This window comes from Salvelinus alpinus, chromosome 27, assembly GCF_045679555.1.
Source record: "Salvelinus alpinus chromosome 27, SLU_Salpinus.1, whole genome shotgun sequence".
Taxonomy (NCBI): domain Eukaryota; kingdom Metazoa; phylum Chordata; class Actinopteri; order Salmoniformes; family Salmonidae; genus Salvelinus; species Salvelinus alpinus.
In genome coordinates this window covers 7,962,929-7,985,903 of record NC_092112.1, presented here as the reverse complement: position 1 = coordinate 7,985,903, position 22,975 = coordinate 7,962,929, and the positions used below count along the sequence as shown (strand labels likewise).

At 46.9% G+C, this 22,975-nt stretch overlaps 1 protein-coding gene across 2 annotated transcripts in view; it reads right to left on the bottom strand.

Annotated features, from left to right (window-relative positions):
* lca5 (lebercilin LCA5) overlaps positions 1-22,975 on the bottom strand; it is a 45,474-nt gene extending 22,499 nt beyond the window's left edge. The window contains exons 1-7 of one of the 2 annotated variants that reach the window (XM_071370919.1): positions 22,593-22,975; positions 20,242-20,651; positions 13,171-13,412; positions 9,983-10,147; positions 9,551-9,691; positions 6,438-6,575; positions 1,737-1,830 (exon numbers count right to left, since the gene is read on the bottom strand). In XM_071370919.1, the coding sequence (XP_071227020.1) occupies positions 1,737-1,830; positions 6,438-6,575; positions 9,551-9,691; positions 9,983-10,147; positions 13,171-13,412; positions 20,242-20,629 (1,168 nt within the window). In that variant the 5' untranslated portion in view covers positions 20,630-20,651; positions 22,593-22,975. The remainder of the gene's footprint in view (positions 1-1,736; positions 1,831-6,437; positions 6,576-9,550; positions 9,692-9,982; positions 10,148-13,170; positions 13,413-20,241; positions 20,652-22,592) is intronic. The other variant, XM_071370920.1, reaches the window with a different exon arrangement.

Genomic DNA, 22,975 nt, shown 5'->3' with positions numbered 1-22,975 from the left:
TTAATGTCTAAACCGCTGGCAACAAAAGTGAGTACACCCCTAAGTGAAAATGTCCAAATTGGGCCCAAAGTGTCAATATTTTGTGTGGCCACCATCATTTTCTAGCACTGGCCACACAAAATATTGACACTTTGGGCCCAATTTGGACATTTTCACTTAGGGGTGTACTCACTTTTGTTGCCAGCGGTTTTGGGCATGGAGTTCACCAGAGCTTCACAGGTTGCCACTGGAGTCCTCTTCCACTCCTCCATGACAACATCACAGAGCTGGTGGATGTTTGAGGATGCCCCACAGATGCTCAATAGGGTTTAGGTCTGGAGACATGCTTGGCCAGTCCATCACCTTCACCCTCAGCTTCTTTAGCAAGACAGTGGTTGTCTTGGAGGTGTGTTTGGGGTCGTTATCATGTTGGAATACTGCCCTGCGGCCCAGTCTCCGAAGGGAGGGGATCATGCTCTGCTTCAGTATGTCACAGTACATGTTGGCATTCATGGTTCCCTCAATGAACTGTGGCTCCCCAGTGCCGGCAGCACTCATACAGCCCCAGACCATGACACTCCCACCACCATGCTTGACTGTAGGCAAGGCACACTTGTCTTTGTACTCCTCACCTGGTTGCCGCCACACACGCTTGACACCATCTGAACCAAATAAGTTTATCTTGGTCTCATCAGACCACAGGACATGGTTCCAGTAATCCATGTCCTTAGTCTGCTTATCTTCAGCAAACTGTTTGCGGGCTTTCTTGTGCATCATCTTTAGAAGAGGCTTCCTTCTGGGACGACGGCCATGCAGACCAATTTGATGCAGTGTACGGCGTATGGTCTGAGCACTGACAGGCTGACCCCCCACCCCTTCAACCTCTGCAGCAATGCTGGCAGCGCTCATACGTCTATTTCCCAAAGACAACCTCTGGATATGACGCTGAGCACGTGCACTCAACTTCTTTGGTCGACCATGGCGAGGCCTGTTCTGAGTGGAACCTGTCCAGTTAAACCGCTGTATGGTCTTGGCCACCGTGCTGCAGCTCAGTTTCAGGGTCTTGGAAATCTTTTTATAGCCCAGGCCATCTTTATGTAGAGCAACAATTCTTTTTTTCAGATCCTCAGAGAGTACTTTACCATGAGGTACCATGTTGAACTTCCAGTAACCAGTCAGTATGAGGGTGTGTGAGAGCGATGACACCAAATTTAACACACCTGCTCCCCATTCACACCTGAGACCTTGTAACATTAACCAGTCACATGACACCGGGGAGGGAAAATGGCTAATTGGGCCCAATTTGGACATTTTCACTTAGGGGTGTACTCACTTTTGTTGCCAGCGGTTTAGACATTAATGGCTGTGAGTTGAGTTATTTTGAGAGGACAGCGAATTTACGCTGTTATACAAGCTGTACACTCACTACTTTACATTGTAGCAAAGTGTCATTTCTTCAGTGTTGTCACATGAAAAGATATACTCAAATATTTACAAAAATGTGAGGGGTGTACTCACTTTTGTGATATACTGTATATATAAACAACATCACTTTCTCTAAATGACTAATTATTAAATACATTTACCTCAATAGTTTTCTTGGAGTGACTTTAACATGTTTTTAGTTGAGCAGGACTAGTGGCGTCCAGGGAAAGTGTTACATTTTTTTTGGGGGGGGGGTGACAAAGTGGTTTCTGTGAGACTTACAGGAGGGGGACGTTTAACCCTGGAGTGCGTTTAACGCCAAGCGACCCTACCTTTCCTCTTTGTGGTGTTGTCTATGTTCCTGGGCGATGGTTTCAACAAGCGGTTGGCATAGATATTCCTAGTGTCCAGTTCCCTCTCCTTCTCCTACAAGGGTTAGAGTTCGCTGTTATAAACGCAACGTAGTGTGTGCCTTCATGTGTGTGTGTGTCATTCTGTCTCCGTGTGTGCGCGTGCGTGTCTCTGTGTGCATTCGGAAAGTATTCAGACCCCTTGACTTTTCCCACATTTTGTTACATTACAGCCTTATTCTGAAACGGATTAAATAGAAAATGTTCCTCATCAATCTACACATAATACCTCATAATGACAAAGCAAAAACAGTTTTGAAGAATTTGGGGAAAATTGATTACAAAAAAAAAAAAACGTAAAAATACCTTATTTAAATACATACATATTTACAAAAGTTTGGACACACCTACTCATTCAAGTTTAAACATTTTTTTTTTTACTATGTATTACATTGTAGAATAATAGTGAAGACATCAAAACTATGAAATAACACATATGGAATCATGTAGTAACCAAAAAAAGTGTTAAACAAATATTTTTTTTTTTTTAGATTCTTCAAAGTAGCCACCCTTTGCACACTCTTGACATTCTCTCAACCAGTTTCATGAGGAATGCTTTTCCAACAGTCTTGAAGGAGTTCCCACATATGCTGAGCACTTCTTGGCTGCTTTTCCTTCACTCTGCGGTCCAACTCATCCCAAACCATCTCAATTGGGTTGAGGTCGGGTGATTGTGGAGGCCAGGTCATCTGATGCAGCACTCCATCACTCTCCTTGGTCAAATAGCCCTTACACAGCCTGGAGGTGTGTTTTGGGTCATTGTCCTGATGAAAAACAAATGATAATCCCACTAAGAGGGGATGGCGTATCCCTGCAGCATGCTGTGGTAGCCATGCTGGTTAAGTGTGCCTTGAATTCTAAATAAATCACTGATAGTGTCACCAGCAAAGAACCCCCACACCTCCTCCTCCATGCTTCACGGTGGGAACCACACATGTGGAGATCATCCGTTCACCTACTCTGCGTCTCACAAAGACAAGGCGGTTGGAACCAAAAATCTCAAATTTGGACTCATCAAATCAAAGGACAGATTTCCACCGGTCTAATGTCCATTGTTTGTGTTTCTTGGCCCAAGCAAGTCTCTTCTTATTATTGGTGTCCTTTAGTAGTGGTTTCTTTGCAGCAATTCAACCATGAAGGACTGACTCACGTAGTCTCCTCTGAACAGTTGATGTTGAGATGTGTCTGTTACTTGAACTCTGTGAAGCATTTATTTGGGCTGCAAGCTCGGGTGCACTTAACTCTAATGAACTTATCCTCTGCAGCAGAGGTAAGTCTGGGTCTTCCTTCCCTGTGGCGGTCCTCATGAGAGCCAGTTTCATCATAGCGCTTGATGGTTTTTGTGACTGCACTTGAAGAAACTTTCAAAGTTCTTGGAATTTTCCGGATTGACTGGCCTTCATGTCTAAAAGTAATGATGGACTTTGAGCTGTTCATGCCGTAATATGGACTTGGTCTTTTACCAAATAGGGCTATCTTCTGTATACCACCCGTACCTTGTCACAACACAACTGATTGGCTCAAATGCATAAAGGAAAGAAATTCCAAAAATTTACTTTTAACAAGGCACACCTATTAAATGAAATGCATTCCAGGTGACTACCTCATGAAGCAGGTTGAGAGAATGCCAAAAGTGTGCAAAGCTGTCATCAAGGCAAAGGATGGCTACTTTGAAGAACCTAAAATATAAAATATATTTTGATTTGTTTAACACTTTTTTGGTTCCTACATGATTCCATGTGTGTTATTTCATAATTTTGATGTCTTCACTATTATGTAAAATGTTTAAAAAAATCTAAATAAAGAAAAACCCTGGAATGAGTAGGTGTGTCCAAACTTTTCACTGGTACTATAACAATTCAGACCCTTTGCTATGAGACTCGAAATTGAGCTCAGGTGCATCATGTTTCCATTGATCATTCCTGTGGTAATTCAATTGATTGGACATGCTTTGGAAAGGCACACACCTGTCTAAATAAAGTCCCATAGTTGACAGTGAATGTCAGAGCAAAAATGAAGCTATGAGGTCGAAGGAATTGTCCGTAGAGGTCCGGGACAGGACTGTGTCGAGGCACAGATCTGGGGAGGGATACCAAAAAATGTCTGCAGCATTGAAGGTCCCTAAGAACACAGTGGCCTCCATCATTCTTAAATGGAAGAAGTTTGGAACCACCAAGACTCTTCCTAGAGCTGGCCACCCGGCCAAACTGAGCAATCAGGGGAGAAGGGCCTTGGTCAGGGAGGTGACCAAGAACCCGATGGTCACTCTGACAGAGCTCCAGAGTTCCCCTGTGGAGATGGGAGAACCTTCCAGAAGGACAACCATCTCTGCAGCACTCCACCAATCAGGCTTTTATGGTAGAGTGGCCAGACGGAAGCCACTCCTCAGTAAAAGGCACATGACAGCCTGCTTGGAGTTTGCCAAAAGGCACCTAAAGACTCTCAGACCATGAGAAACAAGATTCCCTGGTCTGATGAAACCAAGATTGAACTCTTTGGCCTGAATGCCAATTGTCACGTCTGGAGAAAACCTGGCACCATCCCTACGGTGAAGCATGGTGGTGGCAGCATCATGCTGTGGGGATGTTTTTCAGCGGCAGGGACTGGGAGACTAGTCAGGATTGAGGTAAGGATGAATGTAGCAAAGTACAGAGATCCTTGATGAAAACTTGTTTCAAAGAGCTCGGGACCTCAGACTCGGTCGAAAGTTCACCTTCCAACAGGACAACACAGGAGTGGCTTCGGGACAAGTATCTGAATGTCCTTGAGTGGCCCAGCCAGAGCCCGGACTTGTACCCTACCGAACATCTCTGGAGAGACCTGAAAATACGACACTACAGTGGTAGGCTTGATTACCAACAACGACGAGACGGCCTACAGGGAGGAGGTGAGGACCCTCGGAGTGTGGTGTCAGGAAAATAACCTCACACTCAACGTCAACAAAACAAAGGAGATGATTGTGGACTTCAGGAAACAGCAGAGGGAGCACCCCCCTATCCACATCGACGGGACAGTAGTGGAGAAGGTGGAAAGTTTTAAGTTCCTCGGTGTACACATCACGGACAAACTGAATTGGTCCACCCACACAGACAGCGTTGTGAAGAAGGCGCAGCAGCGCCTCTTCAACCTCAGGAGACTGAAGAAATTCGGCTTGTCACCAAAAGCACTCACAAACTTCTACAGATGCACAATCGAGAGCATCCTGTCGGGCTGTATCACCCCCTGGTACGGCAACTGCTCCGCCCACAACCGTAAGGCTCTCCAGAGGGTAGTGAGGTCTGCACAACGCATCACCGGGGGCAAACTACCTGCCCTCCAGGACACCTACACCACCCGATGTCACAGGAAGGCCATAAAGATCATCAAGGACAACAACCACCCAAGCCACTGCCTGTTCACCCCGCTATCATCCAGAAGGCGAGGTCAGTACAGGTGCATCAAAGCAGGGACCGAGAGACTGAAAAACAGCTTCTATCTCAAGGCCATCAGACTGTTAAACAGCCACCACTAACTTTTAGTGGCCGCTGCCAACATACTGACTTAACTCCAGCCACTTTAATAATGGGAATTGATGGAAATTATGTAAAAATGTACCACTAGCCACTTTAAACAATGCCACTTAATATAATGTTTACATACCCTACATTACTCATCTCATATGTATATGTATATACTGTACTCTATATCATCTACTGCATCTTGCCATCTTTATGTAATACATGTATCACTAGCCACTTTAAACTATGCCACTTTATGTTTACATACCCTACATTACTCATCTCATATGTATATACTGTACTCTATACCATCTACTGCATCTTGCCTATGCCGTTCTGTACTATCACTCATTCATATATCTTTTTGTACATATTCTTTATCCCTTTACACTGTGTGTATAAGGTAGTAGTTGTGGAATTGTTAGGTTAGATTACTTGTTGGTTATTACTGCATTGTCGGAACTAGAAGCACAAGCATTTCGCTACACTCGCATTAACATCTGCTAACCATGTGTATGTGACAAATAATTTTTTGGATTTGATTTTATTTGAAAATAGCTGTGCAGTGACGCTCCCCATCCAACCTGACAGCTTAAAAGGATCTACAGAGAAGAATGGGGAGAAACTCCCCAAATACAGGTGTGCCAAGCTTTTAGCGTCATACCCAAGAAGACTCGATGCTGTAATAACTGCCAAAGGTGCTTCAACAAAGTACTGAGTAAAGGGTCTGAATACTTATGTAAATATGATTATTTTAGGGTTTTATTTTAAATACATTTGGAAAAAAAATCAAAAATAAATTTTTGCTTTGTCATTATGGGGTATTGTGTGTAGATTGGTGAGGGAAAAAAACGATTGAATCTATTTTAGAATAAGGCTGTAGCATAAAAATTGTGTAAAAAGTTATGGGCTCTGAATAGTTTTCAGAATGCAGTGTACACATGATATACAGTAGATGGAGTATAAAGGTCAATAAGCAACGTACAGTGTGTGTGTGTGTGTGTATCCGTGTATGTTTGTCCATGGGTTTGTTCATGTGTGTGTTTGTGTTTGTCTGTGTGTGTGTGTGTGTGTGTGTGTGTGTGTGTGTGTGTGTGTGTGTGTGTGTGTGTCCGTGTGTGTGTACCTTGAGTTTGTTGCTGAGTCGTTCCACCTCCTCCTGTAGGTCTGAGACCTGGTCCTGGGAACTGATGGTCTTCCTCCTCTCTGTAGCTAGCTGTCTCTGGTAACTACTGCTGCTCAGTTCCACTCTGCGCTCCAGATCCTAAACCCACACACACACACACACTATAATTTGCATTATAGAAGCTAACTCTAACCCTTGTAGGAAAAGGAGAGGGAACTGGACACTAGGAACATCAACAACTAAGTTTTAAAATGAGAAGTAGACATTGGTCTGAAGCCGGAAAAGAAAGGAAATTCACATGAGCACCACGATGCCTATTCCACCCATGCTCCACCAAGGTTTTACAGCACCACAATGCCTACTCCACCCATGCTCCACCAAGGTTTCTCAGCACACAGCTTTGACCTGCTACAGCAGCTACGTTGTCCTCTTGTACTTCAGACAATGTGTGCAGGTTGCTTAGAATTCAAACCTTCTCAAACAGCATAATTCATACTCCCACAGTAATGTGATTTGTACCCCATACAAGGTAATGTATTGCATTACTCCCACCCCACACTAAGACATTACCCCATTCCACTACCTTTTCAAGCTTTGTTTTTGTACTTACAACACCACCAGGCTTGATTGGGTGAGCTGTTTTCTAGTAATGTGGTGGCTGCCTGTATTTATGCCTCTACCTACACCACATCCTGTATCTACGGACCAAAAAATAAGTTATGAAATATATTTATTGCTAAAATAAAGGTTTAAAACCTGTTACGATTAGGGGTTCCGCTAGCGGAACGTTTTCGACAACATCCGGTGAAATTGCAGAGCGCGAAATACTAATTAAATTATTAGAAATATTTAACTTTCATAAAATCACAAGTGCAATACACCAAAATAAAGCTTAACTTCTTGTTAATCCAGCCACCGTGTCAGATTTCAAAAAGGCTTTACGGCGAAAGCAGACCATGCAATTATCTGAGGACAGTGCCCTGTCATACCAACACATGAAAATCATATTTCAACCGTGCAGGTGCGACAAAGTCAGAAATAAGGATATAATTCATGCCTTACCTTTGAAGATCTTCTTCTGTTGGCACTCCAATATGTCCCAGAAACATCACAAATGGTCGTTTTGTTCGATAAATTCCTTCGTTATATCCCCAAAATGTCCATTTATTTGGCGCGTTCGACTGTAAACTTGGTCCAAACATTTCAAACAACTTTCCTAATCCAACTTTAGGTATTTTAAAACGTAAATAATCGATAAAATTTCAGACGGAATATACTGTGTTCAATAGCGGATAAAATGAAAGTGGAGCGAGTTCCAGGTCGCGCGCACTAAACATTTCTCAAAGGAAAAACATCAACCAATTTCTAAAGACTGTTGACATCTAGTGGAAGCCATAGGAACTGTAACCAGGTGCCTCATAAATCTAGTTCCCCATAGAAAACCAATTGAAAACACAGTGATCTCAACAACAACAAATTCCCTGGATGGCTTGTCCTCGGGGTTTCGCCTGCCAAATAAGTTCTGTTATACTCACAGACATGATTTTAACAGTTTTAGAAACTTTAGAGTGTTTTCTATCGGAATCTACCAATTATATGCATATCCTAGCTTCTGGGCCTGAGGAACAGGCAGTTTACTTTGGGCACGCTTTTCATCCGGTTGTGAAAATACTGCCCCCTAGCCCAAAGAGGATAACAACATGTGGTGGTGTGTTGGACACAGTAGCTCAGATAGATACAGAGGTCTACAGAGCATGTCTCCATTCCTGATTTCTGGAGCCGTTAGCTTACCTTGACATAAACTTTTCAAACATGGTCCTGGTTTATCAGTTGCTGTGCTGATCAATGGACAATTCATTACCTCTATCAAATGTAATATGGAGCTTAAAGTTGTGTGTATTTGTATATATTTTTTGCAATGAAGAATATACATTAAAAAAAACATACAGCCTAATGAGATTAGATATATATATATAGATTTGTTTAACACTTTTTTTGATTAATTAATGGACAGAAATTAGCATGTGAAACCGATAAATGATACATTTAATAAAACTGTTGCACCCACAAACTTAAGACAATCTGATTTTTTTTTAAAGTCCAATAGTCGCTTTATGGACGCTATAGTCTCGTTGTAATCCGACGTCTCGAGTTAGGTAGGTGCAGGAAATACTCTGAAAACTAAAATGCTAACGACCCTGTTAAAAATCCGGTATTTGGAATGCTCTGCTCTGCTCTGCTCTGCCTGCCTGTGTGTGTCTGTGTCTGTGAACTAGTGTCCTGTGGGGACAGGTACTGCTCTGCTCTGCTCTGCCCTGCTCTGCTCTGCTCTGCTCTGCTCTGCCCTGCTCTGCTCTGCTCTGCTCTGCCCTGCTCTGCTCTGCTCTGCTCTGCTCTGCCCTGCTCTGCCTGTCTGCTCTGCCGGTCTGCTCTGCTCTGCTCTGCCTGCCTGCCCGCCTGCCTGTGTCTGTGTCTGTGTCTGTGTGTGAACTAGTGTCCTGTACTTCACCTTTAGAGCTCTGTGATGTGTGATCTTCGTTTAACAGGTGCAGGAGATGGACTCTGTAGTGTGTCAGTAGCTACTGTACCTTGATCCTTAGCTGGTTCTCCTGGTATTTGGCCCTCTCCTGCTCCAGTCTGTCGTGTGTCAGTAGCTACTGTACCTTGATCCTTAGCTGGTTCTCCTGGTCTTTGGTCCTCTCCTGCTCCAGTCTGTCGTGTGTCAGTAGCTACTGTACCTTGATCCTTAGCTGGTTCTCCTGGTATTTGGTCCTCTCCTGCTCCAGTCTGTAGTGTGTTAGGAGCTACTGTACCTTGATCCTTAGCTGGTTCTCCTGGTCTTTGGTCCTCTCCTGCTCCAGTCTGTAGTGTGTTAGGAGCTACTGTACCTTGATCCTTAGCTGGTTCTCCTGGTATTTGGCCCTCTCCTGCTCCAGTCTGTCGTGTGTCAGTAGCTACTGTACCTTGATCCTTAGTTGGTTCTCCTGGTATTTGGCCCTCTCCTGCTCCAGTCTGTCGTGTGTCAGTAGCTACTGTACCTTGATCCTTAGCTGGTTCTCCTGGTATTTGGTCCTCTCCTGCTCCAGTCTGTCGTGTGTCAGTAGCTACTGTACCTTGATCCTTAGCTGGTTCTCCTGGTCTTTGGTCCTCTCCTGCTCCAGTCTCCTGGTGAGCTCCTCCCTGGGACCTAGCTCCTGCTGTTCTGCCAGACGCCTCAGACGACCCAGGGACGACTGGCTACGCTGCAGCTGCTCCTGGATGGAGGGAGGATGGAGGGAGGGAGGATGGAGGGAGGATGGAGGGAGGACGGAGGGAGGGAGGATGGAGGGAGGATGTAGGGATGGAGGGAGGACGGAGGGAGGGAGGATGGAGGGAGGATGTAGGGATGGAGGGAGGATGGAGGGACAGTCAGACAGACAGACAGACAGGCACCTCTGGTCAGCTCACACTTAAACCTATTTGATTTATTTCGTACTCTTCCAACAAAAAGCCAACACTTTCTACATTTAGATCTGGTCAAGTATGAGCCCTCTGGCTTTCCGTACCTGTGTGTCTTTGAGACGCCTCTCAGCGTCCCTCTCCCTCTCCTGTGTCCGCCGTAGACGTTCCCGCAGAGCTGTGGTCTCGTTGGCGTGGCGCGACAGCAGCTGGGAGATCTCACTCTCCGTGTCGTCGTATCGCTGCAGCGCCCTCTCCTGGCGGTGCTGTAGCTTTAGGAATCACACACAGACAGGCTCATTGAAATAGAGGATTCTGGGTTATTATGGCGTCTGTGACAGCACCATTGAGGTTATCTCCATTTTAAAGTAGTCCATTTTATTCTACTTTTGTGTTTTTGAAAAAAAAAAGCATAAATCTTATATTGGTGATTGACCTAAACCAAATATCATGTGTCATTAATTTATTGTGGCCACTAAATGGCAGTGATATAGCTTTAAAGCAATTTACAAATCACAGGCAACCCAACATGAAAAACACAATGCTCTGATCATTGGCTGATCCCATAGGAAACCATACCCAGTTGACTACTTTTAAATTGTGGAAGCCCTTGGCAATGCCCATGCTAAAATGGGTTTTATCCATCAATAGTCCTCTATCTATCTCTATGGACAGGCTGTATTAAAGTAACTGTACAATAAAAATGACATTGGGGGGACACAAGGCAACTAAGTACCATCGCTTTTACCTGATTTAGAGTTAGAAAACATGGGAATTGTTTTGAAGTTACTGGAATTTTTCAACCCTAGTCAGAACGTTAGGCAATACATGTCTGAGGGTTAGGGGTCAGTTAGGTAACCTGTCTGAGGGTTAGGGGTTAGTTAGGTTACCTGTCTGAGGGTCAGGGTTAGTTAGGTTACCTGTCTGAGGGTCAGGGTTAGTTAGGTTACCTGTCTGAGGGTCAGGGTTAGTTAGGTTACCTGTCTGAGGGTCAGGGTTAGTTAGGTTACCTGTCTGAGGGTCAGGGTTAGTTAGGTTACCTGTCTGAGGGTCAGGGTTAGTTAGGTTACCTGTCTGAGGGTTAGGGTTAGTTAGGTTACCTGTCTGAGGGTCAGGGTTAGTTAGGTAACCTGTCTGAGGGTCAGGGTTAGTTAGGTTACCTGTCTGAGGGTCAGGGTTAGTTAGGTTACCTGTCTGAGGGTCAGGGTTAGTTAGGTTACCTGTCTGAGGGTCAGGGTTAGTTAGGTAACCTGTCTGAGGGTCAGGGTTAGTTAGGTTACCTGTCTGAGGGTCAGGGTTAGTTAGGTTACCTGTCTGAGGGTCAGGGTTAGTTAGGTTACCTGTCTGAGGGTCAGGGTTAGTTAGGTTACCTGTCTGAGGGTCAGGGTTAGTTAGGTTACCTGTCTGAGTACAGGGTTAGTTAGGTTACCTGTCTGAGGGTCAGGGTTAGGGGTTAGTTAGGTTACCTGTCTGAGGGTCAGGGTTAGTTAGGTTACCTGTCTGAGGGTTAGGGTTAGTAGGTTACCTGTCTGAGGGTCAGGGTTAGTTAGGTTACCTGTCTGAGGGTTAGGGGTTAGTTAGGTTACCTGTCTGAGGGTCAGGGTTAGTAGGTTACCTGTCTGAGGGTTAGGGTTAGTAGGTTACCTGTCTGAGGGTCAGGGTTAGTTAGGTTACCTGTCTGAGGGTTAGGGGTCAGTTAGGTAACCTGTCTGAGGATGCGTTTCTCCTTGGTTACCTGTCTGAGGATGCGGTTCTCCTTGGTTACCTGTCTGAGGATGCGGTTCTCCTTGGTTACCTGTCTGAGGATGCGGTTCTCCTTGGTTACCTGTCTGAGGATGCGGTTCTCCTTGGTTACCTGTCTGAGGATGCGGTTCTCCTTGGTTACCTGTCTGAGGATGCGGTTCTCCTTGGTTACCTGTCTGAGGATGCGGTTCTCCTTGGTTACCTGTCTGAGGATGCGGTTCTCCTTGGTTACCTGTCTGAGGATGCGTTTCTCCTTGGTTACCTGTCTGAGGATGCGGTTCTCCTTGGTTACCTGTCTGAGGATGCGGTTCTCCTTGGTAACCTGTCTGAGGATGCGTTTCTCCTTGGTTACCTGTCTGAGGGTGCGGTTCTCCTTGGTTACCTGTCTGAGGATGCGGTTCTCCTTGGTTACCTGTCTGAGGATGCGGTTCTCCTTGGTTACCTGTCTGAGGATGCGGTTCTCCTTGGTTACCTGTCTGAGGATGCGGTTCTCCTTGGTTACCTGTCTGAGGATGCGGTTCTCCTTGGTTACCTGTCTGAGGATGCGGTTCTCCTTGGTTACCTGTCTGAGGATGCGGTTCTCCTTGGTTACCTGTCTGAGGATGCGGTTCTCCTTGGTTACCTGTCTGAGGATGCGTTTCTCCTTGGTTACCTGTCTGAGGATGCGGTTCTCCTTGGTTACCTGTCTGAGGATGCGGTTCTCCTTGGTAACCTGTCTGAGGATGCGTTTCTCCTTGGTTACCTGTCTGAGGGTGCGGTTCTCCTTGGTTACCTGTCTGAGGATGCGGTTCTCCTTGGTTACCTGTCTGAGGATGCGGTTCTCCTTGGTTACCTGTCTGAGGATGCGGTTCTCCTTGGTTACCTGTCTGAGGATGCGGTTCTCCTTGGTTACCTGTCTGAGGATGCGGTTCTCCTTGGTTACCTGTCTGAGGATGCGGTTCTCCTTGGTTACCTGTCTGAGGATGCGGTTCTCCTTGGTTACCTGTCTGAGGATGCGGTTCTCCTTGGTTACCTGTCTGAGGATGCGGTTCTCCTTGGTTACCTGTCTGAGGATGCGGTTCTCCTTGGTTACCTGTCTGAGGATGCGGTTCTCCTTGGTTACCTGTCTGAGGATGCGGTTCTCCTTGGTTACCTGTCTGAGGATGCGGTTCTCCTTGGTTACCTGTCTGAGGATGCGGTTCTCCTTGGTTACCTGTCTGAGGATGCGGTTCTCCTTGGTTACCTGTCTGAGGATGCGGTTCTCCTTGGTTACCTGTCTGAGGATGCGGTTCTCCTTGGTTACCTGTCTGAGGATGCGGTTCTCCTTGGTTACCTGTCTGAGGATGCGGTTCTCCTTGGTTACCTGTCTGAGGATGCGGTTCTCCTTGGTTACCTGTCTGAGGATGCGGTTCTCCTTGGTTACATGTCTGAGGATGCGGTTCTCCTTGGTTACCTGTCTGAGGATGCGGTTCTCCTTGGTTACCTGTCTGAGGATGCGGTTCTCCTTGGTTACCTGTCTGAGGATGCGGTTCTCCTTGGTTACCTGTCTGAGGATGCGGTTCTCCTTGGTTACCTGTCTGAGGATGCGGTTCTCCTTGGTTAGCTGGTCGGTGTGGAGCTGTAGCTCAGCCAGGGTGTTGCGTAGCTCGTTGATCTTCAACAGGCGGGCCGACAGCATGCGCTTGGTCACCAGGTCAAGATCTTTAGGGGGCGCCGTGGAGTCCTTGATCTGGGACTCGGTCCGTACCCCCCAACGCTGAGGCCGCTGGGGCTGGGCACCCACACGGGGAGGGCGAGACACACCCCGACGGACGCCTATGGAGGAGAAACACACACACAGGGTAACACACAGTACACACCTGGGACACACACAGGGTTAAACACAGTACACACCTGGGACACACACCAGGGAAACACACCTGGGACACACACCAGGGTAACACACAGTACACACCTGGGACACACACACAGGGTTACACACAGTACACACCTGGGACACACACCAGGGACACACACCTGGGACACACACCAGGGTAACACACAGTACACACCTGGGACACACACCAGGGTAACACACAGTACACACCTGGGACACACACAGGGTAACACACAGTACACACCTGGGACACACACAGGGTTACACACAGTACACACCTGGGGGACACACACAGGGTTACACACAGTACACACCTGGGGGACACACACAGGGTAACACACAGTACACACCTGGGGGACACACACAGGGTAACACACAGTACACACCTGGGGGACACACACAGGGTAACACAGAGTACACACCTGGGGGACACACACAGGGTAACACACAGTACACACCTGGGGGACACACACAGGGTAACACAGAGTACACACCTGGGGGACACACACAGGGTAACACACAGTACACACCTGGGGGACACACACAGGGTAACACACAGTACACACCTGGGGGACACACACAGGGTAACACACAGTACACACCTGGGGGACACACACAGGGTTACACACAGTACACACCTGGGACACACACAGGGTAACACACAGTACACACCTGGGACACACACAGGGTAACACACAGTACACACCTGGGGGACACACACAGGGTAACACACAGTACACACCTGGGACACACACAGGGTAACACACAGTACACACCTGGGGGACACACACAGGGTTACACACAGTACACACCTGGGGGACACACACAGGGTAACACACAGTACACACCTGGGGGACACACACAGGGTAACACACAGTACACACCTGGGGGACACACACAGGGTAACACACAGTACACACCTGGGGGACACACACAGAGTACACACCTGGGGGACACACACAGGGTTACACACAGTACACACCTGGGGGACACACAGGGTAACACACAGTACACACCTGGGGGACACACACAGGGTAACACACAGTACACACCTGGGGGACACACACAGGGTTACACACAGTACAAACCTGGGGGACACACACAGGGTTACACACAGTACACACCTGGGGGACACACACAGGGTAACACACAGTACACACCTGGGGGACACACACAGGGTTACACACAGTACACACCTGGGGGACACACACAGGGTAACACACAGTACACACCTGGGGGACACACACAGGGTTACACAGAGTACACACCTGGGGGACACACACAGGGTAACACAGAGTACACACCTGGGGGACACACACAGGGTAACACACAGAGTACACACCTGGGGGACACACACAGGATAACACAGAGTACACACCTGGGGGACACACACAGGGTAACACACAGTACACACCTGGGGGACACACACAGGGTAACACACAGTACACACCTGGGGGACACACACAGGGTAACACACAGTACACACCTGGGGGACACACACAGGGTAACACACAGTACACACCTGGGGGACACACACAGGGTAACACACAGTACACACCTGGGGGACACACACAGGGTAACACACAGTACACACCTGGGGGACACACACAGGGTAACACACAGTACACACCTGGGGGACACACACAGGGTAACACACAGTACACACCTGGGGGACACACACAGGGTTACACACAGTACACACCTGGGGGGGGGACACAGGGTAACACACAGTACACACCTGGGGGGGACACACAGTACACACCTGGGGGACACACACAGAGTACACACCTGGGGGACACACACAGGGTAACACACAGTACACACCTGGGGGGGACACACAGGGTTACACACAGTACACACCTGGGGGACACACACAGGGTAACACACAGTACACACCTGGGGGACACACACAGGGTTACACAGAGTACACACCTGGGGGGGACACACAGGGTAACACACAGTACACACCTGGGGGACACACACAGGGTAACACAGAGTACACACCTGGGGGACACACACAGGGTAACACACAGTACACACCTGGGGGACACACACAGGGTAACACAGAGTACACACCTGGGGGACACACACAGGGTTACACAGAGTACACACCTGGGGGACACACACAGGGTTACACAGAGTACACACCTGGGGGACACACACAGGGTAACACAGAGTACACACCTGGGGGACACACACAGGGTAACACACAGTACACACCTGGGGGACACACACAGGGTAACACAGAGTACACACCTGGGGGACACACACAGGGTAACACACAGTACACACCTGGGGGACACACACAGGGTAACACACAGTACACACCTGGGGGACACACACAGGGTAACACACAGTACACACCTGGGGGACACACACAGGGTAACACACAGTACACACCTGAGGGACACACACAGGGTAACACACAGTACACACCTGGGGGACACACACAGAGTACACACCTGGGGGACACACACAGGGTTACACACAGTACACACCTGGGGGACACACACAGGGTAACACACAGTACACACCTGGGGGACACACACAGGGTAACACAGAGTACACACCTGGGGGACACACACAGGGTAACACACAGTACACACCTGGGGGACACACACAGGGTAACACACAGTACACACCTGGGGGACACACACAGGGTAACACACAGTACACACCTGGGGGACACACACAGAGTACACACCTGGGGGACACACACAGGGTAACACACAGTACACACCTGGGGGACACACACAGGGTTACACACAGTACACACCTGGGGGACACACACAAGGTAACACACAGTACACACCTGGGGGACACACACAGGGTAACACACAGTACACACCTGGGGGACACACACAGGGTAACACACAGTACACACCTGGGGGACACACACAGGGTAACACACAGTACACACCTGGGGGACACACACAGGGTAACACACAGTACACACCTGGGGGACACACACAGGGTAACACACAGTACACACCTGGGGGACACACACAGTACACACCTGGGACACACACAGGGTTACACAGAGTACACACCTGGGACACACACAGGGTAACACACAGTACACGCCTGGGACACACACAGGGTAACACACAGTACACACCTGGGGGACACACACAGGGTAACACACAGTACACACCTGGGGGACACACACAGGGTAACACACAGTACACACCTGGGGGGGGACACACAGGGTTACACACAGTACACACCTGGGGGACACACACAGGGTAACACACAGTACACACCTGGGGGACACACACAGGGTTACACAGAGTACACACCTGGGGGACACACACCTGGGACACACACCTGGGACACACACCTGGGACACACACAAGACAAAGGACATGAAACTATGCATCACTCCCTCAGGATGTCACGCTGCTTCCTTAGCCAGTACCACTTCCTTCTGATTCAGCACATACCTGGATCCAACCCAGGCCCTCTGCATTACAAACACACATGACTGTCCTCCCTCAAGCGTCTCACCCGGTCGCTCCACTCAAAAGCTAGCTCTTACATCTGAGGAGTAAGTTTCATACATCTCTGTGTGTTACACCTACATAACAACGAGGACAACTCTCTGTGTTACACCTACATAACAACGAGGACATCTCTCTGTTACACCTACATAACAACGAGGACATCTCTGTGTGTTACACCTACATAACAACGAGGACAACTCTGTGTGTTACACCTACATAACAACGAGGACAACTCTGTGTGTTACACCTACATAACAACGAGGACATCTCTGTGTGTTACACCTACATAACAACGAGGACATCTCTGTGTTACACCTACATAACAACGAGGACAACTCTGTGTGTTACACCTACATAACAACGAGGACAACTCTGTGTGTTACACCTACATAACAACGAGGACAACTCTGTGTGTTACACCTACATAACAACGAGGACATCTCTGTGTGTTACACCTACATAACAACGAGGACAACTCTGTGTGTTACACCTACATAACAACGAGGACAACTCTGTGTGTTACACCTACATAACAACGAGGACAACTCTGTGTGTTACACCTACATAACAACGAGGACATCTCTGTGTGTTACACCTACATAACAACGAGGACATCTCTGTGTGTTACACCTACATAACAACGAGGACAACTCTGTGTGTTACACCTACATAACAACGAGGACATCTCTCTGTTACACCTACATAACAACGAGGACATCTCTCTGTTACACCTACATAACAACGAGGACATCTCTGTGTGTTACACCTACATAACAACGAGGACAACTCTGTGTGTTACACCTACATAACAACGAGGACATCTCTGTGTGTTACACCTACATAACAACGAGGACAACTCTGTGTGTTACACCTACATAACAACGAGGACATCTCTGTGTTACACCTACATAACAACGAGGACATCTCTGTGTGTTACACCTACATAACAACGAGGACATCTCTGTGTTACACCTACATAACAACGAGGACATCTCTGTGTGTTACACCTACATAACAACGAGGACAACTCTGTGTGTTACACCTACATAACAACGAGGACATCTCTGTGTTACACCTACATAACAACGAGGACATCTCTGTGTGTTACACCTACATAACAACGAGGACAACTCTGTGTGTTACACCTACATAACAACTAGGACATCTCTCTGTTACACCTACATAACAACGAGGACAACTCTGTGTGTTACACCTACATAACAACTAGGACATCTCTCTGTTACACCTACATAACAACGAGGACACCTCTGTGTGTTACACCTACATAACAACGAGGACAACTCTGTGTGTTACACCTACATAACAACTAGGACATCTCTCTGTTACACCTACATAACAACGAGGACAACTCTGTGTGTTACACCTACATAACAACTAGGACATCTCTCTGTTACACCTACATAACAACGAGGACAACTCTGTGTGTTACACCTACATAACAACTAGGACATCTCTCTGTTACACCTACATAACAACGAGGACATCTCTGTGTGTTACACCTACATAACAACGAGGACAACTCTGTGTGTTACACCTACATAACAACTAGGACATCTCTCTGTTACACCTACATAACAACGAGGACAACTCTGTGTGTTACACCTACATAACAACTAGGACATCTCTCTGTTACACCTACATAACAACGAGGACATCTCTCTGTTACACCTACATAACAACGAGGACAACTCTGTGTGTTACACCTACATAACAACGAGGACATCTCTGTGTGTTACACCTACATAACAACGAGGACAACTCTGTGTGTTACACCTACATAACAACGAGGACATCTCTGTGTGTTACACCTACATAACAACGAGGACAACTCTGTGTGTTACACCTACATAACAACGAGGACATCTCTCTGTTACACCTACATAACAACTAGGACATCTCTCTGTTACACCTACATAACAACGAGGACATCTCTCTGTTACACCTACATAACAACTAGGACATCTCTCTGTTACACCTACATAACAACGAGGACATCTCTCTGTTACACCTACATAACAACTAGGACATCTCTCTGTGTGTTACACCTACATAACAACGAGGACATCTCTCTGTTACACCTACATAACAACGAGGACAACTCTGTGTGTTACACCTACATAACAACGAGGACAACTCTGTGTGTTACACCTACATAACAACTAGGACATCTCTCTGTTACACCTACATAACAACGAGGACAACTCTGTGTGTTACACCTACATAACAACTAGGACATCTCTCTGTTACACCTACATAACAACGAGGACATCTCTGTGTGTTACACCTACATAACAACGAGGACAACTCTGTGTGTTACACCTACATAACAACTAGGACATCTCTCTGTTACACCTACATAACAACGAGGACAACTCTGTGTGTTACACCTACATAACAACTAGGACATCTCTCTGTTACACCTACATAACAACGAGGACATCTCTCTGTTACACCTACATAACAACGAGGACAACTCTGTGTGTTACACCTACATAACAACGAGGACATCTCTGTGTGTTACACCTACATAACAACGAGGACAACTCTGTGTGTTACACCTACATAACAACGAGGACATCTCTGTGTGTTACACCTACATAACAACGAGGACAACTCTGTGTGTTACACCTACATAACAACGAGGACATCTCTCTGTTACACCTACATAACAACTAGGACATCTCTCTGTTACACCTACATAACAACGAGGACATCTCTCTGTTACACCTACATAACAACTAGGACATCTCTCTGTTACACCTACATAACAACGAGGACATCTCTCTGTTACACCTACATAACAACGAGGACAACTCTCTGTTACACCTACATAACAACGAGGACATCTCTGTGTGTTACACCTACATAACAACGAGGACATCTCTCTGTTACACCTACATAACAACGAGGACATCTCTCTGTTACACCTACATAACAACGAGGACAACTCTCTGTTACACCTACATAACAACGAGGACATCTCTGTGTGTTACACCTACATAACAACGAGGACAACTCTGTGTGTTACACCTACATAACAACGAGGACAACTCTGTGTGTTACACCTACATAACAACGAGGACAACTCTGTGTGTTACACCTACATAACAACGAGGACAACTCTGTGTTACACCTACATAACAACTAGGACAGGAGTAGTACAGAGACCCTATTTGAAGTGTGCTAGCTAGCTACACTGCTATCTACTGGACACATTGCGTGGGTGGGTGTGGGTGTAGAGTACCTGTTTTGTGTAGAGGACTGCTGGAGACCCTCTTGGCGCGAGGTCCCTTTCTGCGAGGGCTGGGGGATGGCGTACGGGAGTAGGGCGACAGCGTGTGTTCCGAGGGTGTTAGGTTCTCGTAGTCCTCAGAGTAGAATGAGCTGCTCCTCCTATGCTCTCTGTCTGACATGCGATCCCGGTCCGGATCCGGTTCCTGTGTCCGTGTCTTAGCCTGGTCCCCAGCACAGCTATCCCTGTCATCTCTTTCTCCGTCCCGACTCTCGTCCCGTTTCAGAGTTCGTACCGACGCCTCGGAACCTTTCCCGGCCGTGCTCCTGCGGGACTGACGACTCTGGTGCTCCGCATCTCGGTTGTCCTCGTAAGGGTGAGGAATGTTCTCGGTATCCATGTTGTCCCTCTGACAGGAGATTCTTCATGGATATGGATAGATGGATACACAGAAGAAGTCAACCCGATGATTCTAGTCCTATTACACTGTCTGTATCACTGACTGTGTAGGCTCCCTACCAGTCAATAACATTGATATAACCTAGTGTACTACAAAGGCAATAGGGTGCCATTTGGTACACAGCCTTAATCATTCTCTCTAAGGCATAACATCCTAGCCTAGTCAGTCGATTGCTTTATTTGTATTTATTTTTTACCGTTATTTTACCAGGTAAGTTGACTGAGAACACGTTCTCATTTGCAGCAACGACCTGGGGAATAGTTACAGGGGAGAGGAGGGGGATGAATGAGCCAATTGTAAACTGGGGATTATTAGGTGACCTTGATGGTTGAGGGCCAGATTGGGAATTTAGCCAGGACACCGGGGTTAACACCCCTACTCTTACGATAAGTGCCATGGGATCTTTAATGACCTCAGAGAGTCAGGACACCCGTTTAACGTCCCAACCCGAAAGACGGCACCCTACACAGAGCAGTGTCCCCAATCACTGCCCTGGGGCATTGGGATCTTTGTTTAGACCAGAGGAAAGAGTGCCTCCTACTGGCCCTCCAACACCACTTCCAGCAGCACCTGGTCTCCCATCCAGGGACTGACCAGGACCAACCCTGCCTAGCTTCAGAAGCAAGCCAGCAGTGGTATGCAGGGTGGTATGCAGGGTGGTATGCAGGGTGGTATGCAGGGTGGTATGCAGGGTGGTATGCTGCTGGCACGAGGACATCTCGTGCCAGCTTTAGCCATTTTGTCATTGTATTTCACAGTAATGCAATTCAGTAGGACAGGTCTCAGAAGCTTTCACTTAATTTTTTATTTATTTAACCTTTATTTAACTGGGCAAGTCAGTTAAGAACAAATTCTTATTTACAATGACGGCCTACCCCGGCCAAACACGGACAACGCCGGGCCAATTGTGCGCCGCCCTATGGGACTCCCAATCACGACCGGTTGTGATACAGCCTGGATTCGAACCAGGGTGTCTGTAGTGACATCTCTAGCACTGAGATGCAGTGCCTTAGACCACTGCGATGTTCAAATCAAATACACAAATATGAATAAAGTGACAGATAGTGAACAGTAGCAGTTGCGTGTGATGAGTCCAAAAAGTTAACTCAAACAAACGTTTTGAACAAAAAATAGTTTTTCTATTGGACAAGTTCAGGTAGGTCCTGCCCCGTTTCGTTCTGTTTACTCTGTTTGGTTCTTAAACAGTAAACGGTAAACGCACAGACATTTCACTGGATGTATAAATGTGAAGCATCCGGTTGGCGTTTCCTCTCACTACCAAATTTGGTAGTGAGAGGAAGCCCACTGGCGGGCAGTGGGAGAAGACGGAACGAGATGGATTTTGGCCGAGATTTTGCAAATCTTCTCATCAATTAAACATTTGATCTCAATACAGTTTTCTGTTACCAAAACTAAAATATGTTATGAACACAACGGACTACGTTTTGTAGACTTCACCCTTTGCAAAAGTTTTTATTTTATTTTAATCACGCTGTTTATAAAGGAGTGCAAAGGTGAGTTAAGTTATTGCATACGCACACTTCAAAGAGTATGCGTTCCTTAACGGAAATATGCAGATGTATACTAGACTGCGTCAATAAGATATCCCCAGCGGGTGTTTCGCTTAGCAAGCCACCTAATTGTTTCTTCCGGACACTATGACTCATTTGTTCCCATTGGAAACGACAAGCTGTGGTCTATCTTGGTTTAGTTATAAAAGCCTTTCCGTTGCAAAACGTAATCCCCAGCTAGCCCCCCATCATTGTTATTAAGAAAGCAACATGTGGCTAATGTTAGCTAGCTGCTACGTCACCAGATTTAATCAACATTTATTTGAGTCAATTTGCTATTTGTTTAGGCAAATTTTAAATTAAAAGTTTGGAAAGAGGCATTATCAACCCACCTCGTTTAGATTACCTTGGCGTCACGTCTCCATGACTTCTCCCTTTCGCGGAATGGTCTCTGTCTGGTCAACTTGGTAGCTAACTAGTCTAGATATTTGTCTTGCTACCTAGCACCGGTCGTTAGCTCTGAATAGCTAGTAATATAGCTAACGACGTTAACGCGTTAACTAAATTAGCAACCTAGCTAACAACAACAAAGCCTGCCACCCTAGTAACATTTTACCCTGCATTTATGCCAGAATATGTCCATGGCTCTTTAGCTATCTATTTAGGATATTGGTAATGTATTGCCCTCTAATTGGGGTGGATCTACTAAAAGCTAGCTATGGATAGGCACAGGACTCGCCGCCAGCTACATGGCAGATTCCCCGCCTAGCCCTTT